The sequence below is a fragment of the Delphinapterus leucas genome, chromosome 1 (genome assembly GCF_059928025.1).
Source record: "Delphinapterus leucas isolate spDelLeu-1000000601 "Yukka" chromosome 1, BTC_Dleu_Yukka2, whole genome shotgun sequence".
Taxonomy (NCBI): Eukaryota; Metazoa; Chordata; class Mammalia; order Artiodactyla; family Monodontidae; genus Delphinapterus; species Delphinapterus leucas.
In genome coordinates, this window is record NC_143129.1 from 82758367 (window position 1) to 82776790 (window position 18424).

The 18424-nt window shown below is 42.4% G+C and overlaps 1 protein-coding gene across 4 annotated transcripts in view; it reads left to right on the forward strand.

Annotated features, from left to right (window-relative positions):
* Positions 1 to 18402, forward strand: part of OTUD7B (OTU deubiquitinase 7B) — a 54158-nt gene extending 35756 nt beyond the window's left edge. For 3 of the 4 annotated variants that reach the window (XM_022564125.3, XM_022564122.2, XM_022564121.2), the window contains 9 exons: positions 1222 to 1449; positions 2947 to 3048; positions 4604 to 4731; positions 8911 to 9023; positions 10710 to 10837; positions 11147 to 11296; positions 11879 to 11993; positions 12955 to 13039; positions 14271 to 18402. In XM_022564125.3, coding sequence (XP_022419833.2) covers positions 1222 to 1449; positions 2947 to 3048; positions 4604 to 4731; positions 8911 to 9023; positions 10710 to 10837; positions 11147 to 11296; positions 11879 to 11993; positions 12955 to 13039; positions 14271 to 15479 — 2258 coding nt within the window. In that variant the 3' untranslated portion in view covers positions 15480 to 18402. The remainder of the gene's footprint in view (positions 1 to 1221; positions 1450 to 2946; positions 3049 to 4603; positions 4732 to 8910; positions 9024 to 10709; positions 10838 to 11146; positions 11297 to 11878; positions 11994 to 12954; positions 13040 to 14270) is intronic. The other variant, XM_089916294.1, reaches the window with a different exon arrangement.
* Positions 18403 to 18424: the final 22 nt, after the last annotated feature.

The window sequence follows — 18424 nt, forward strand, 5'->3', positions numbered from 1 at the left end:
GGTAAGATGCAGAACAGTATATATAGCATGTTCCTGTTTATGTTTTTAAAAATTGTTATAAAAGTTATTTGTGCTTCTATGTGCATAAAAAATTCTAGGAATTCCCTGGTGGTCCAGTGGTTAGGACTGCGTGCTTCCACTGCAGGGAGGCACGGGTTCAATCGCTGGTTGGGGAATTAAGATCCCACATACCACGCCGCACGGCATGGCAAAAAAATTCTAGAAGGATACAAAACGTCGCCTCTGGGGAAGGGATCAGGAATTTTGAATGAGAGGGACATTTCTTTGTAACACTTCAAACCTTTTGGTAGTATTTTGATTTTTTACTATGGGCATGTGGTACTTTTAAAATACCTTTAAAAAGAGTTTAAAAAATAACACTATAAAATAACTTTAGACTAACTACTTACTTTATGCATCATCCCTGGCAGATATTGGATTAAGACCTGATACCCAATATAATTTTTAGGTCTTTCTGATAGTCATTATATAACTCAAGCCATGCAAATGAATTTCAATACTATACTGAGCAAATTATGATCACACTGGAATATCTGCTGGAGAATTATAAGTGCCATGTATTCAAAACAAATGAAATAATTTGGGGCACTATCTATATTACCGCCTTCCTCTGTAGTATGTTAAGTAAGAATTGGCTGTACCTATAAATTTCTGATAAATATGAGTATCAAGAATAGTTGTAGTAAATAATGTAAATAAACGTTATTGATGGTAGATAAGAAAGTTCCTGAACGTGTAAGATTTGTCATTAATTTTCTATAACGGAAATCCTTTTCTACATTCTCCAAGGCCCTGAAAATTATCAGAGAGATTATTTGACTCAGTGTAGCCAAATGAAACTCCATTTCCCTTATTCCCTCTTCCTCCCCCCAAACAATGACTAAGTTGCCAAATGAAGGGTCCCTATTATGTTGGGAAATGGAAGTGGAAGAAGACAGTGTCGTGGAGAGAAGTTCAGGCAAAAGGGTAGAAAGAGGAACGTATATTTGGTGCTAATGCGAGTGCCTGTGAAAACGCCACTTTCTATGTTTCTCCAACTGTATTTGGCATGAGAAAGAGGGTCATGAAATTTGGTAGCCAGTTAGACTTACAGTTTTTCCCTGACTGGAAACCTTGTCAAGAGGTAACCATCACCTCATGAGTGGAAAGTTCTCTGAGTGGGTTGTGTTTGTTCTAAGGTGACTCCATTTCTCATTGCAGAAAAACGCCTGTCTAGGGGCATCTCCCACGCCAGCTCCAGCATTGTTTCCCTGGCCCGGTCCCATGTCTCCTCCAATGGTGGGGGTGGGGGGAGCAGTGAGCACCCCCTGGAAATGCCCATCTGTGCCTTCCAGCTTCCAGATCTCACTGTGTACAATGAAGACTTTCGCAGCTTCATAGAGAGAGACCTCATTGAGCAGTCCATGCTGGTTGCCTTGGAGCAGGCAGGTCAGTGAGCACTTCCTTTCCCATGCTCTTCCCTCTGCTCTCCACGTCTAGGCAGCCATGTGGAGGGGCTGGGCTTGACAAGCGGCTTCCAGTCTAAGCCTGCGATCTGATTGATTGCAGTCAAACTTGGCAGTCAGTCAGAGAGACATGTACTGAGCTAGGTGCTTCTTCAAGTTAAAGGAAGGACACAAATAAGACACTTTCCTCTGGAAATTTCCTGTTTGATTGAAGGGAAACCAGATACACATGTGAAAGGCCTACAAATCAATACCTAAAAATCAATACATGAAAAAAATACAAATGAATTATAATTGGCTCTGGAACACCTTGTGTGTTCCAATGCTGTAGATGGTTGGTTCCAAGAACCAATGCTGTACATGATGCACAGTGGTGATTAAACTAAGTCACATTTATTTATACGAACCTTTCCCAAAAGATTTATTTACCTTTACAATTATGTTTGTCTTAAATTATATTTAAAATTTATTGGTATGTTGGGGTGAGGCAGCTGGGATTTCTGGGAAAGCTAGTCAGTTATTAAAAACCTCCCATGGAAGAAGGACGGGGGGGTGGGAGGTGGGGGCACAGAAAGGAAGGTCTTGTTTTTCATTTTGTGCCCTTCTATACTAATCGTGTGCATCTATTTACAGTTTTTTAAGTAGTAAGCAGTTTATCTGACTGCTGTGATTATAGGCCAGTTTTTCTTTCAGTAGACTGTCCAGTAATTCAAAAAAACTTTTAAGCATTATTCATAAATTATTTTCCTTGTATAAGTAATGGATCAGCAATTATAGGATGACTGCAGAATTGAGAATCATTTTCTTGGGTATTTTAAGTACTTTGTCTTGTTGCTCATGTCTTTGAAGTCGTGCCACATACATGGTGGCATGCTTACTGTCATATACGCAGATGATACTTGCGTGACACTTTGAATATGCATGTTGGCTTGTTTTTCTTTTACTGATGATGGATTTGTGCTGACCTTTATTGCTACAGTGTCTGCTGGTCTCCTGACCAGAGTGAAGAAATCAGAGCCAGACCAAGTAGCCAACACAGATTTCGACCTATGACCTAGGCCTCATCATCCAACCCAGGGTTGTTCAATCTTAGCGCTACTGACACCTAAGACCAGATGATTCTTTGTTGTGTGAGCTGCCTTGTGCATTATATTGTGTTTAGCAGCCTTCCTGGCCTCTACCCACTAGATGGCAGTAGCATCTCCCCACCACTTGTGACAACCAAACATATTTCCAGACGTTGCCAAATGTCCCTTTGGAGACGAAATTGTCGCTACTTAAGAACTGATCTAACCAGTTGTGCTCACCAGATTCTGATGAACCAGATATAAGTGAAGAAGATACACAGAGCAATAGAGTGATGGTTTGATTTTGGATAGGCTTCCTAGAGGAGGCAAATTTGGAGTCTGTTTTAGAAATAGGGGAGTAGGGAGAACTTTATGCACCATCTGCTCCTCTCCTTTTCCTCCTGTTTCTGTAGGGCGTTTGAACTGGTGGGTGAGTGTGGACCCCACCTGCCAGAGGCTCCTTCCTTTGGCAACTACTGGAGATGGAAACTGCCTCCTGCACGCAGCCTCTCTTGGTGAGTCTTGAAAATGGTCCTTCATTCCCTCATAGAAAGGAAGCAGTAGTTAAATCTCATGTGAAGGACTTGATCCGACTCTTCTTGATCTCAGACAGAAGTGATGGCTCAGAGCAAGGCTGTGTGTGTGTGTGTGTGTGTGTGTGTGTGTGTGTGTGTGTGCGCGTGCATGCTCACTGGTGCAGGAGGAGATGGAAGAGAGCCCTGCCCTAGTTTTTCAGTCTTGTTGAGAAATCGTATGGAGTACATAGGATTTAGCACAAGTCCCACTCTGAGAACTGGCCCCCAGAAGTAATGCGCAGCAGAAAGCAAGCAGTATACTGTATGTGTATGCATATAATTCCACTAAGTCTTTATTCTTTTGGTATATAAAAAAGATACGTTTTCATCAGTCCCCTGTGAAACTTGTTTATTATTATTTTTTAATGTATGTCTAATCTAGAATAATGTATTTTTCTTTTTCTTTCTTTTTTCTCTTCCAGTTTTATTGATATAATTATACATACTGTATAAGTTTTATACAGCATAGTGATTTGACTTACATGCATTATGAGATGATTACAATAAGTTTAGTGGACATTCATCATCTCATGGATACAAAATTAAAGAGATAGAAAAAATTCTTTTTTCCTTGTGATGAGAACTTTTAGGATTTATTCTCTTAACAACTTTCATATATAACGTATAGCAGTGTAATTATATTTATCATGCTGTACATTGTACCCCTAGTACTCAATAGTCTTGTAAATGGAACTTTGTACCTTTTAACTACCTTCATCCAATTCCCTCTGCCTTTGGTAACCACAAATCTGATCTCTTTTTCTGTGGGTTTGTTTTTGAAGTATAATTGACCTACAACAGTGTTGTACCCTGGCACACAACATGGCGAGTCAATATTTCTATATATTTCAAAATGATCACCATGTTAAGTGTAGTTACCATCTGTCACCATACAAAAATATTACATAATTATTGACTTGTTTTCTTTAAATTGTTATGCCTATTTATAATTCAATATATTATTTGCCTTAGCTTTTAAAAAAAGTCCCCATTTTCCAACCACCCCTCAAGCTTTGATGCTGATTACCATGTGCCAGACCCATCTTATCTGCTGCTACTCTGTATTTTACTTTATTTATTAAAAAAAATTTGTTTTTAATTGGCCGCACCACGAGGCTTATGGGATTTTAGTTCCCTGACCAGGGATCGAACCCAGGCCCTTGGCAGTGAGAGTGAGGAGTCCTAACCACTAGATGGCCAGGGAATTCCCACTCTGTATTTTAATTTGTTAGACTTGGTATCACGAGTAAAGGCTTCTTGTCAGGAGTCTGTAGGATGTGGTATATCCCCCACTTTCAGGTTCTCAAAGTTTCTGAACCTCCAGAATAGGAACATCTTTTCTTTCTTGATTACCTTTCCCCCAAGTCACAGCAGGGGTTTCTTTGAACCTGGGCTTCAGCCTGATTTCCTTCATGCCAGGGTCTGTGTATCATAATTAATAAGTGGAGTTGAGTCGAGGGTAGGGTGTCTTAACCATAATGTTTTCTTGCCATAGGGATGTGGGGTTTCCATGATCGAGACTTGATGCTACGGAAAGCTTTGTATGCACTAATGGAGAAGGGAGCGGAGAAGGAAGCATTAAAACGGCGCTGGAGGTGGCAGCAAACTCAGCAGAATAAAGAGGTGAGGGAGCTTGGGCAGGAGCACCTTGTTTCCCAAAGTTACCGAGGGGAAATGCTCAGTGCCTACCAGTAGGAAATGTCTCCTACTTAGGTGCTTAGGTCAGTGTTACTCCTCTTGTAATCCTGGAAATGGTTGAAAATTCAGATACCACCATAGGGTACATGCCTTCTGATAGAGTTATGAGAACTGGTGTGGGGAAGTGGAGACTTGTAGAGGAGGTATCTAACGTTGTGCATTTCTACCCGATAGGCACTCAATAAGCCTTTAGTGGCAGTCTTTTGCAAAATGAAATACGACAAGCTCATAGGATATTTGTGTTGTTTTGTGTTTTTGCATATAATAAGGCTAGACCAATTTTTAAGGACTTACGTTTTCAACCATTATAGAAGTGTAAATGCGTAAAAATAGTTTGGGCCATATATACCGTGTTTTGTATGTTCAGTTTATCTGTTAAAAAATTGTAAAAGCATGAGTTTGAATGGTACTTCTTAGAAGTTCAGCAGATGTTGAGTTGAGTTTAATTGGTACTTCTCAGGGATTTAGTAAATGTTAAGGCTGCTTTCGTATAAGAAAGCAATACTGGGAGGTTCCCTGGGGGTCCAGTGGTTAGGACTCCGGCGGTTTCACTGCCATGGCCCAGGTTCAGTCCCCACCACCACAACGCAGCCAAAAAAAAAAAAGAAAAAAGTAACACTGGACTGTTTGTACTTTCCATCCCTATAAACGGGCTGGGCAAAATATGGCCTGTAGGGCTTCCCTGGTGGCACAGTGGTTGGAAGTCCGCCTGCTGATGCAGGGGACATGGGTTTGTGCCCCAGTCCGGGAAGATCCCACATGCCATGGAGCGGCTGGGCCTGTGAGCCATGGCCGCTGAGCCTGCGCGTCCGGAGCCTGTGCTCCGCAATGGGAGAGGCCACAACGGTGAGACGCCCGTGTACCGCAAAAAAAAAAAAAAAAAAAAAATATGGCCTGTGGGTCAAATCCCACCAACTGTTTTTGTTAAAAAAAAATTTTTATTGGAACACAGCCTCCCCAACTCAATTCATTTACATGTGTTTGTGCTACAGCAGCAGAATATAGAAGCTGCACGTTGCCCCACCGCAAAGCCTAAAATATTTCCTGTCTGGCCCTTTACAGAAAAAAGTTTGCCAATTCCCTTCCCTTTAATAATGACGTTATACAGTTAAATAAAGATAATGAGTCTTCCTATTTCCTTTTGCCCTGGTTCTCTGCCTTCTATGTTTATCTCCTGCTCTTCATGTATATCTTTTTTATTCTTGCCATGTATATAAAGCTGGGTGTTTCTGGCATTAATATGGGAATATCTCTTCAGAAACTTAATTTCCAGCTTCTTTTCCTTCTCTTTTTATTGCTCTATCATAACTGGCCATAATATAGAACTAACAGACTTTTGTTTGTTTCAGTTATTAGAATTTCATGTTCTCAAGATTTAAAATATGGAAGTAGAATGTGTTATGTTTCTTTCTCAAAAATAAAGAACTCAACCTTAAAATTAGGATGATATTAAGATCAGAATCCGGTCTTTGATCAGCCAGTCTGCCCCGGAAGATTCCTGAGGGAAAGAAATGCACAGGGGCAAGGCCAAGTAAACAGCATTCTTTATTGACACCAAACCCCCTGGCAGTCTGGTGAGCTGAGCTGGACTATGTGGAGAGCTTTTTTTGCCTGAGCTAGAGCCAGCCTAGAGTTTGCCTTCCTCATTTTTGAATTCAGGCTATACCTGAACCTTAGATTTGACCACTTCAGAGACAGGAAAAGACCAAACCAGATCATGCCAGCTAGTAAAGTAGACGTGATAGCCACAGTCAGAGGATAGGTAGGCCCAATTCCAGCTATATTAAGCTGTTATAGTTACTATTTTAAAGGTGAAGTTAGATTATGATGGTATTTAGCCAGGAGACCCAGAAATACCCAAGTTCTATTCTTGGTCAGCCATCTATTCCCTCTCAAAGTCCTCAAATGGAAATACATGCCTGGAGGATAGTAGATATTGAAGGAGTGATCTTTTTACTCCTTTTGCCCAGCACATTGAAAGTTCCACATGGAAACAAGATAATTGTTTTAGCTCAGACCATTCATAGCATTATAGCGGGGTGGGGAAAGGGGTGACGGACTGGGGAGCTACTTTCAGCCAGTACCAAACACCAAACAAACTAAATTGGTTTTGATTTCCCAGGCCTCCTTGTTTTGTTGTTAAAAATGGTGGTAAAACACAGTAAGAACATTTTCAGCCTAGAAGGGTACACCACCTAGTGGCTGTGTGTATAAAAACAGCAAACAAAAATAGGTGAGAGCAAGAGGAAGACAGATCCTCATGAATGTGTATCAGGGACCATTTATCAGAGTGACCAGAGCACCCCATATATAACCTGTGCATTGTTCTTTTGTATTTTTAGTTGAAAAAATCTGTGATAGAATTTTACACATTGAAAATAGCTTTGTCTTTTTTTTATTGTTAAAGTAAAATGTGGTCACAATAGCTCTTTAATTCCTGTTAAATTTGTTCTGATACCTCTCATGTTTCCAGTGTGATTCTTTCTACTATGTCAATGTGTGTTTAAAGTATAAACTCATTTTAACACTTATACAGGCCAAATATAATTAATAATATAGACTTTCTTCCAAATCATCATATACATCCTAAAGCCAATATGGTATTTTAAGATTGTTTGTACTACTCCTTCCACTCCTTTAATAAAAAGTTAATAGTTTTACTGAGCATGTATTTACTGGTTACTGATCACATAGTAGGTACTAGGCATATTGCATAAAACATGGTCCTGGTTCTTAGGAGTAGTAGTAGGAGATGGACATGTAAATACATAATTGCAACAAAGTAACAGGTTATGACTTCTATGATAGAAGTCTACATAGCAGTTGAGGAGGGAGAGCACAAAGGAAGGAGTGAGTGGTTGATGTACCCGGGAGATGTAGGAAGGGCTTCATAGAGGAGTGATACTTGAGTTCTTTCCTGACAGTTGAGAAATTATTCACCAGGTGGATATGGAGTGGGCTGCTCCAGGCAGAAGGCACAACCTAGACAAAAGCTCAGAAGTATAAAACAACACAGTGCATTCAAGGAACTACGACTAATTAAATGGTATTAGAGAAGTGGGTTGGGAGCCAGGAAGTGGAGTCTCTGCTATGCTTAAGGAGTTTGAACCGTATCTAATAGGTAATGACAGGTCTTAATTTGTAGCAGGAAGCAAACATCATCATATTTTAATTTTAGAAAAATCTTTCTGGTAGCATTGTAGAAAACGGATCGTAAGAATGTATGACTGGAAGTAGTAAAACCAATTAAGGGTCCATTGCCGTAGTTCATGCTTAGTAACTGTTGACTAAAGGGTTAGTAAATCCTTTCACCCATCCCAGGTATGGGTTGGGTGAAAGGAGAGGAGTCGTAGATAACCCCCTGGTTTCTAGTTGGGTGTTTGGGTGATAGTGTTGTTTACAAAGGTAGGAAAACAGGAAGAGAGGATTTTTGAAGAGGTAGAAGTTCAGTTTTGACTGCACAGAGTTTGAGGTAGTCATGGGCAGGTGGCAGTCTTCAGTAGGCAGCTGGATGTGAACATAGAAATTATGAGGAAATCTGGGCTGGAGAAGAAGATTTTTGAATCCTGAGCACGTAGATAGCAGTAGATGAGATTATAGTAGTAGAAAAGATAACCTAGAAAGAACCAAGGCTAAAATCATTGACACAACATCAATATTTTTGAGGTAGACAGAGTTCAGAGAGGTAAGAGAAAGTAGTGTTGTGTGAGCTAAATGAAAAGAAAGTTTGAGGAGATCAAATGCCACATGAAGGCTAAGAAAGATGAGAACTGAAGAGTTTGCTGAATTTGGCAATTAGAAGGTAATTGTCTTTGCTAGAGTCAGGTGAAGTAGTTTGTGGGGGTGAGGGAGGGGGCATAGGCTGGAGGGCAGATACAGAAGCTAGACTGCAGTGGGTCAGAAAAGAATGGAAGAAGTGTGAGTGATCATAGACATTCTTTCATGGATCCTGACTATAAAAGGGAGAAGAGATTGGACTTTGTAGTAAAAATTGTTAGCCAAGTGGTAAGAGAATAGGGAGTGGAGTAACACGAGTTGGAATGGCTATTGCCTCTTGAACCTAGCCTCTAACTGCTTGATATTCCTTGCCTGTCTTTCACACAGTCAGGGCTGGTATACACAGAGGATGAGTGGCAGAAGGAATGGAATGAGCTGATCAAGCTTGCCTCAAGTGAACCCCGCATGCATCTAGGTACCAATGGAGCCAACTGTGGTGGGTAAGTATGTCTAACTGGAGGAGCAGGAAATAATCTTTGCTGAGTCCTCAGCGTCCAAAGACACTGTCCTCTGTGCTAAGAGGATGTTAGAAGGAGAGGAAGAGAAGCCATGGCAAGGGCACAGAAGGGTGTAACAGCATGGTATGTTCTAGGAAATACAGGTAGTTCAGTATTGCCAGAATATAGAGTATGTGGCGCAGAATGGTAGATGAGGCTAGGCCGTCCAGATTTTTGTGTGCCATGCTAAGGAATTAAAATTGTATTCTATCCAGACTTTGGGAAACTGCAGGACAAATGACCTGGTTTCCTCAATAAATAAAGACAAAGAAAACAAAAAGGGAGAAAGAACCTAAGTTTAAAGACACTTTAGAGACACATCAACCAGCTGGAATGTATGGACATATGTAAGACAGTTGGGGAAATGTGAATAACGTCTACATTATTGTTAAGTTTTTAAAGTGTGGTATTGATGGTATTGTGGCCGTTTTTAAAAGGAGTCCTTTATTTTTTAGAGATTGAAACTGAAATATTCATGGATGAAATTATATGATGTCTAGGATTTGCTCCAGAATAATCTGGTGGGGTGGTGTGGGTGTGGGGGCCATCCCTAGGAAAATATATCAAGGTCTAGGTGAAACAAGATTGACCATCTGTTCATAATCGTTGAGGCTGGGTGATGGATACCTGAGAGTTTAGTATAATATTCTTTCTAGTTTTGAATATGTTTAAAATTTTAAATTTTTCTATAGTTAGAAAGTTAAAAAACTATAACCTATCCAAACTTTATTGGGCGTAAGAATAATCTGGGAGGATTGTTTAAAATGCAGATTTTTGGACTTCCACCCTAAGGAAGTCCAGTTGAGTTGGACTGAGGTGAGGCCCAGAAATCTGCATTTGTAGCAAGCACCCAATGTTGAATAACATTGCTTTAGGGGGCAGGAAGCCACTAAATTGTGAGTTTGTGAGTGACGGGAGCAAATTCATGTATTTGAACACACTGACAGCAGAGTGGATGATGAAACGGAGGGGAGTAGTAGTAATGGGTGTGAGCAAGAGTGATGGGTTGCAGATAGGCCAGAGGAGACAGATACAAGAGACACTTAAAAGATGGAATTGGTCAAGCCAGGTGATTAATTGAAGATGAAATATAAAGAACAGTAAATATTTCACAGATTTCTGATTAGGCTACTAAGCAGATGGGTGAGGCTGTTCTTCAAGTAAGTGAACATAGAAGGAGGGATTTTTGTTTCTTTCCTGTTGTGTTTTGTTTTGTCCTTTTTTGATAGGACATGGTGAGTGTGATGTGTGGGTGGTTGTGGTGCGTAAAGTGATAAGCAGGATGAAGCTACACAGCTGTACACTGAGCTACTGGACAAAGAATTGGGGAAGGTTGTTGAACAAGATGGGTATTAAGAGAGGGATTACGTGCCGATTCCTAACACTACTTTAACTCTTGAACCTTCATATTTCTTTTCTTGTATTTCCCCATCTGTGAAACGGAAGTAGAAACAGCCATGGTAGCATAAAATAATCAGCTGTGTGTGTGGCAGCCTTAAGACTGGAAAACAAGGAAGGGACATTGTTTTTTCCTCTTTGCAGAGCTGGTCTTCATGGGTCTCTTGTTTTGTTTTCTTCCCTCTCCCTGCCACTGCACCCCTTCCACTCTCTTGCCTCCTGCAACTCTAGGGTGGAGAGTTCAGAAGAGCCCGTGTATGAGAGCCTAGAAGAATTCCATGTTTTCGTCCTTGCCCACGTGCTTAGGAGGCCCATAGTTGTTGTGGCAGACACCATGCTGAGGGACTCTGGCGGGGAAGGTGAGTCAGTCAGTCCTCACTCTACCCTGAGCAGCCCTATTTGCAGAGCCTTGGGCTAAGCACTGGAAGGAGGGCAGGAAAGGGGTTATATAGACCCTTGGGAAAAAAACAAGGTATAAATTAGAACAAGGCAAAATTCTCATGAGATTCAGAGTAAAGCAGCTGAGGTTAATTGATGTGGCTTCTTAGGAAAGAATTATTAAACATGGGTTGGAATGAGAGGGGGGGCTCAATTGGCAGAGTGGGGTGGAGGGATTTCCCACTAGGCAAGAATATAGCCTTAATAATAATCTCCGTGGTTTCCTGCAGCATTTGCCCCTATTCCCTTTGGGGGAATCTATCTGCCCTTGGAGGTTCCAGCCAGCCAGTGTCACCGCTCCCCTCTGGTGCTCGCCTACGATCAGGCCCACTTTTCTGCACTTGTGTCCATGGAACAGAAGGAGAATGCCAAGGAACAAGGTGCGGAATGCAATGTCTGTGTCTCTGGTGTCTTTTGGTCCGCTTTATTTTCACTTTGAAAAACTGAAATGAGAGAGAATGTAGGAGGAAAGAATTAAGCGACATGCAAGCTCAGACAGTACATGTTGATACTGTTTTACTAAGCTATAAGATATACAGAGGTTTTAAAATTAAAAAAAGAAAAAAGGTTTGGAGAAAAACACAGCCTGTATTCCCTGCTCTGGAGTAAAGAGCTAATACAGTAAGGTCATAGTACCTTCCAAATGATGCTTTGCTATATTCGTCTTGATAATGACTTTGAATTCCCTGAATCTCCATTAACTGGCAAGAACATCATAGGTGCTAGATGACTGGTGGGAAGTCATGGAGATTAGTGGCCTAAATTGTGTGCTGGGTTACAAGGGAAAACCTGCCTGTTAAGTTTTTAAATGCTAAGGTAATTCACATGTTACGAACTGAGAAGTGACTGCAGTTAGAGACCTTTGGTATGGTTCAGCCTTCTTTTCACTGAAGTCAGTCTGTGTTCAGTTGCCTTCCTCTCTCCTCAAAGAGACTCCTTGATCATGTTTCTTTCCTTCCCAGCTGTGATCCCACTTACAGATTCAGAGCATAAGCTGCTGCCCTTGCACTTTGCTGTGGACCCTGGAAAGGGCTGGGAGTGGGGCAAAGATGACAATGACAATGTCCGATTGGCCAGGTGAGGCAAGCCTAGCCTTTCTATCCGCTTTGTAGCTGCGATCTCTTCCACATATGATGTCCGATGTCCATCTCCCGGGGACTTTCCCTAAGCTCAGAGGCAAAGACAGTCGCATCCTAGTTCCAGTGTCTTTGGGAAGATGGAGAGGAGGGAGACAGATTGGGCACCAGGACTCTTGCAGCTGCCTTTTCTCCCTGTGAAAGACAAGGGAATCCTGGGATCTCCTTACAGTATGAGGAGTGTTCTTGCAGAATCCCCAAAACAGTGATCAGAAAATCAAGATAATCAAATCACACTTCTCCCAGCCCAAATGAGAAGGGTTTTAAATAGCTGACCAAAACAGTTTGGTCTGGGCTTTTGCCTTTCTGGAACTTAAACAGCAAGAAAAATATGTTCTCCGCCCCCCTGCCACCTCCCAGAAGTTGGCTTCCTCCTGCCTCCAAACTTCCCATAAGAGCTTATGAATGTAAAAGCTCCTCTCTTACCTCTTAGCCAGTGCCGCCTTCTTCGGGCTCCTAAAACTGAACCCAACTGAGACGGTTTGATTAAAAAACCCAGCGTTTATGGCTTTTTAAATAGTTCTCACCTAATTATGAAAAGCTCCTTCTGAGTAATACTTACAGCAACAACAATAATAATGGCTGCCATTTAGGAAGTATTTCCTAGTTTCCAGACACTGTGCTGGGCCCTTTTCAAATACTATTTTAATCTTCACAGCAACCTTGCAGGATAGATATTATTATCTATACCCATTATCAACCCCTCCCTGAGTTTCAGGGAGGTTGAAGTGACTTGCTCAAGGTCATAAAGCTTAGTAATTGGTGGAGCCCTAATTCAAACTCAACCCTGTCTGAGTTCCCAGCCATGTAGCCCTCTCCCACCCTACCTCCCAAATGGATCACACTGCTTTGCTTTTTAAAGGTCACAGTATTTTGAAATTCTTTTTTTCTCCTTTTCACAGTGTAATCCTGTCCCTAGAGGTCAAATTGCATCTGCTGCATGGCTACATGAATGTGAAGTGGATCCCAGTGTCCTCGGATGCACAGGTGAGGACTTCTCCCACCCCACCCTTGCATGTCCTCATTTTCATGTCAGGGAGAACAAGGAAATCTGGTGGTGGCTCCTTCTGAGTCTCTTCTGAGTAGTGGCTTATGATTCAAGGTTAGGAATAACTAGAAAATATCAGATAAATTCCAAACGACACTTTTTCTTGCCTTTCTACGTGTTAGTGCCCTTTGTTTTCTATATCTTCTTACCGGCCAGGCTCTTCTTTCTGATACTAAAACACATTCTTCAAGAAAAGTTTTCTGAACTTTTTGGTGAGCTTGAGATTGTTATTACTTTGTTCTAAGCCCTCTGTACATAGACCTCTGTGTTGGGCACCAGAGGAGACAGAATAGCTTAAAGGGCTCCTGATACAGTAGGTTCTGAGGATGTCATTATTATCCATAGAACAGGAACACAGGAGCAAGGGCCAACTGATGGACTCCAGTGCTGAATGTCTAGAACTTGAGGGGATGCAGAATGGTTAAGGCTTGGGGTGGTTATTCAAGACTTCTTTGAGATTAATTTTGAGCAGAATTTGGCATAGAGAAATTTATAATAAAGGCCATTCTAGTGTCTATAGAATATTCTCCCTCCTCACCCAGAGGCCATATATTTGTATAGTTGCTCATTGTTCTAGAAGAGCAAAATCCAGGCTTCATTTTGGTATCTCCTTATTACAGAAGGGCATCAAATTGCAGGGGGTGAGATAAAAGTTAGATATTAGATACCTCTTTCCCTGGTTCATGGGAGAGCTGATGAGCTGGGGAAGGACAGTGCCCTCCTGGGTGACCCTTCCCCTGTCATGACAGCAACCCTTCTCTGGAACTAGGCAGTCACTCCAAGGAAGGAGTTCATAGGGATGTTACCACCCCTCTTCCACATGGCTAATTCCTATAGCAACAGCTGCAGGGAGCCCCGTGAGCCAGATGGATGGGCTGGAGGTTCCTGGGGGCTTCCCTCAACCCAGACCAATGGGATAACTGTCGCATTCTTTTTTTTTTTTTTAATTAAAAAAAAATTTTTTTATTGAAGTATAGTTGATTTACAATGTGGTGCCAATCTCTGCTCTACAGCAGAGTGACTCAGTTATCCACATATACACATTCTTTTTTAATATTCTTTTCCATTATGGTTTATCACAGGATATTGAATATAGTTCTCTGTGCTATACAGTAGGACCTTGTTGTTTATCCATCCTATATCTGTCAGCCACTTTCTTGTCTCTTCCAGGCTCCCCTGGCCCAGCCTGAGTCCCCGACAGCCTCAGCTGGAGATGAGCCCCGGTCCACTCCTGAGTCTGGGGAATCAGACAAGGAGTCAGTTGGCAGCAGTTCTGCCAGCAATGAGGGCAGCAAGCGGAAAGAGAAGTCAAAACGAGACCGGGAAAAGGACAAGAAAAGAGCAGATTCTGTGGCTAACAAACTGGGCAGCTTTGGCAAAACCTTGGGCAGCAAGCTCAAGAAGAACATGGGAGGCCTGATGCACAGCAAGGGTTCTAAGCCTGGAGGGATGGGAACAGGGTCGGGGGTAAGCAGTGGCACTGAGACACTGGAGAAGAAGAAGAAAAACTCACTGAAGAGTTGGAAGGGTGGCAAAGAGGAGGCAGCTGGGGATGGGCCTGTAACTGAGAAGCCCACATCTGAGTCTGTTGGTAATGGAGGGAGCAAGTATAGCCAGGAGGTGATGCAAAGCCTGAGCATTTTGAGGATTGCAATGCAAGGGGAGGGGAAGTTTATTTTTGTTGGAACCCTGAAGATGGGTCACCGTCACCAATATCAGGAGGAGATGATCCAACGCTACCTTTCTGATGCTGAGGAGAGATTCCTGGCAGAGCAGAAGCAGAAGGAGGCAGAGAGGAAGATCATGAATGGAGGGGTAGGGAGTGGGCCTCCTCCAGCCAAAAAGCCAGAGCCAGATGGCGGGGAGGAGCTGCTGACTGCCCCTCCAGCAGAGTCCAAGGCGGTGGCATTGTCTACTGGCTACCCTGGTGGCTTTACTATCCCTCGACCTTCTGGGGGTGGAGTCCACTGCCAGGAGCCCCGGAGGCAGATGGCAGGGGGGCCATGTGGGGGGGGCCTGCCACCATATGCCACCTTCCCCAGACAGTGCCCTCCTGGGCGACCCTACCCCCATCAGGACAGCATCCCTTCTCTGGAGCCAGGCAGTCACTCCAAGGATGGAGTTCACAGGGGTGCATTGTTACCACCCCACTTCCACGTGGCTGATTCCTATAGCAACGGCTACAGAGAGCCCCCTGAGCCAGATGGATGGGCTGGAGGTCCCCGGGGGCTTCCCCCAACCCAGACCAAATGCAAACAACCGAACTGCAGCTTCTATGGACACCCTGAGACAAACAACTTCTGCTCCTGCTGTTACAGGGAAGAACTGAGGAGAAGGGAACGTGAATCGGGTGGGGAGCTGCTGGTGCACAGGTTCTGAATGGGGAAACCCTGGAGGGCAAGGGGGCTAAACAAAGAAAGTTAAGCTCAATTAATTGGCTCATAAGACCCAGCCTCCATGTTGATGGGGCAAATGCAGTAATGTTTGTGTGAACCTGGCCAGAAACTTTTAAGTGTGTATGCTCTGGAGAACTGCCAGGCTGGCAAGAGCAGGTCAGGGCTGGATGGTGGTGCCTCAAGGGCTCTACTGGTCCTTTGCCCATCTTGACTTAATGGTACTGAGGAGGTACAAGCGGGGAAAGATGGTAATTCTGTGTCATAATCCCTTGGGTCCATCCCAGGACCTAAGGGAAAGTGTAAGGGAAGATTTGATGTGAGGGGGTGGGGAGGTGGGCAGAAGTCTGGGGGAGGAACTGGCAAAGGAGGTTCTCAGTCAATAAAAGAAAAAAACAGACCAAAGTTCTTTTAGGTTGGAAAAAAGCACATGGTGGTGGAGTTGGGAGTGTGGAGGGAAACTGGGAAATTAGTCAAATTTTCTATTGAGTTGAATTAAGGTAGAAATTTAGTGTTGGATAAATTTTTCCTCTTGAAGGATCTGGAAAGACAAGGCAGTAACGTGTGCTTATGGATGCTTATTAGGAGGGGGCTGGCTTAAATCAGTTTAGTGAGATGGGAAAGGGAGAAACTTAAAAGGGGAATCTTCTTCCTCTTGAGTTTGATTTCCTTCTAAACAGCTATCTGTCATCCCTTCTAGTTCGAGAGGAGATTGCCAATTGCCCCCTATCTTTTTCTCATCCTTTTTGAGGGCTGAGCTAAGAAGGTTGTGATTTTTTTTTAAGACTTTAATTTTATTAAAAAACAACAACAACAAAAGTTCCCTCTGGGGAAGGCAAGAGAATGATGAGAAGAGCAGCTGTGTGTGTTGAATTTTCTCCAGGTGAATTGGTACAGAGGTGATCTTTTTTTAACTACTAGCAATAACCACATATTGGGGTTTGAGTGCGCCTTGGGAGGGGGGTGGGAGGAGGACAGACTTTTGGCCAGACTGTTTCAAACAAAACCAAAAACCTAAATAGAGCACTACCATCCTCTGCTGCTGTGTTTCTGTAGAAAGCAACTTATTTTTTGGAATTTTTTTTTTTTAAAGAAAAGAAACAAAAAGACCCCAGCAAGCAAAAACATTTTAAAAAATATTTTTTTTTCCTCCTATTTAAGTGATTCTTTCTCCTTCCTCTCTACTTTTGGAGAATGAACTTAACGTCCCGGCTTCTTTTGTTAAGCCATAGCTGACCTTAATCTGTGGTTAGTTTATTAAAATAATAAAAATACTTTGTAAGAAGAGATATTTTTGATAATAGGACTGATGTTGAAACTTGGGGTAGGGGTTAGGGGCAATTTATAAAAAGGTAGAGAAATATATTTTAGTGAACTATAACCACAGATCACAGATTACTCCCAATGAGCTGATCTGTCTTTGGGTTTCCCCCTCCCCCCCCGCCGCCCCCCCCCCATCCTTTTCCCCAGAGGGCGGGAGTGGGTCTGTGGACACAGTAGCGGGGAGCTCCTTTGCATTTTGCACAAAGCACAAGTCTGGACAGCCTATGCTCTGGCCAGCACCATTTCTAAGAGCTTTAAACTGGAGGACCTATCCTGGGCCAATTTTCCCTTTTCTTTAAATTTTTTTTTTCTGGGGGGAAAAAAACTCAACTATGCAATTGTATACACTCCTGGGTGCATATGAGGAAGGGGAATAAGTGTACTTAAGTGTCCAGAGTGTTAATTGGGGCTATTTTTCTGTATTTGGATTTCTCTTTTGAGGTATGTACTCATAAACCATCCTGTGGAATGTAATCCCCACATTTGATCCAAGGCAGACATGGGCTGGATGTGTGTGTTGGGGGACTCGTGTTTGCCCTGTGTTGCTTCTGCCCAATCAGGAAAGTTGTCATCCCATCTCCCCCTTGGTAACAAAGCCAGCCAAGACTGTCCTATTCATTGGAACTGCTCACAATTTAGAAAGTTTCCTTTCTCCTCAACAAACTTGAAAAGTCACTTATTTTCTAAATCTGATTGTTGATTTAATAATTTCCATGGCTGTTAATTCTTACGCTTTTATTTGAAAACAAACCTGGTGTTAAGGAAGCAATGAGATGAGGTCAAAGGAGATAGGTTCCAAAGGAGGGTGGAGGGTATGTATATATTTCTGGGCAGGACTGGGACTAGTGTGAGACAAGCACGCCCCTCAGGTTCAAAACTTAAGGAGATACCAAAAACTTAGTAATCAAGATAAATACTGTTTTAATGCAGTATTTTTAAAAATTAATGCAAAAAATCCATGATAAGCAAAATATCAGAATCTTAAAAAAGACAGAATCCAACAGGACTGGGGTTAGAGTGAGGGTAGGAACGCTGAATTGAGCAAGTACGGGTTGAGTCCTGTCTTTATTTAAAATTTTGATACTTTAGTCATTGTGGATTTTTTTACATTAGTTTTGATTTTCAAAATATACTGTGTTAAAATAGTATCTTGGTTACTGGGTTTTGGGGCACCCCTTAAATTTTGTGCCCAAAGTGAGTGCCTTGCTCACCTTACCCTGTTTCCGGGGTTAGAACAACATTGGTGAGACCACCACCTTATGAACTTCGTCCCCTAACATGCACCCAAACAACAGGTGGCTCAAACCCACACCAAGAATTTGCATAGCTCACCTAGCTTTCCCATAGGCATCCATCTATATCATAGGATTTTGGCCTGGACCAATAGAAATGGAAACAGACCAGGGACTTTCCCAGAGAATAAAACCAGGAAAGTTGATTCTCCACTGGACTGCTGTGTTTGGATTTGACCTGTTATTAGATTCTAGTTAATACTTTTGTTTTTAAAAACTGAGGACAAATGAACAAAAACGGAAACCTTGTGTCATGTTTGCTTTTGTTCTGATTTATAAATGAATCAATCGCAATTGCTTTTGACTTCTTTTCAAA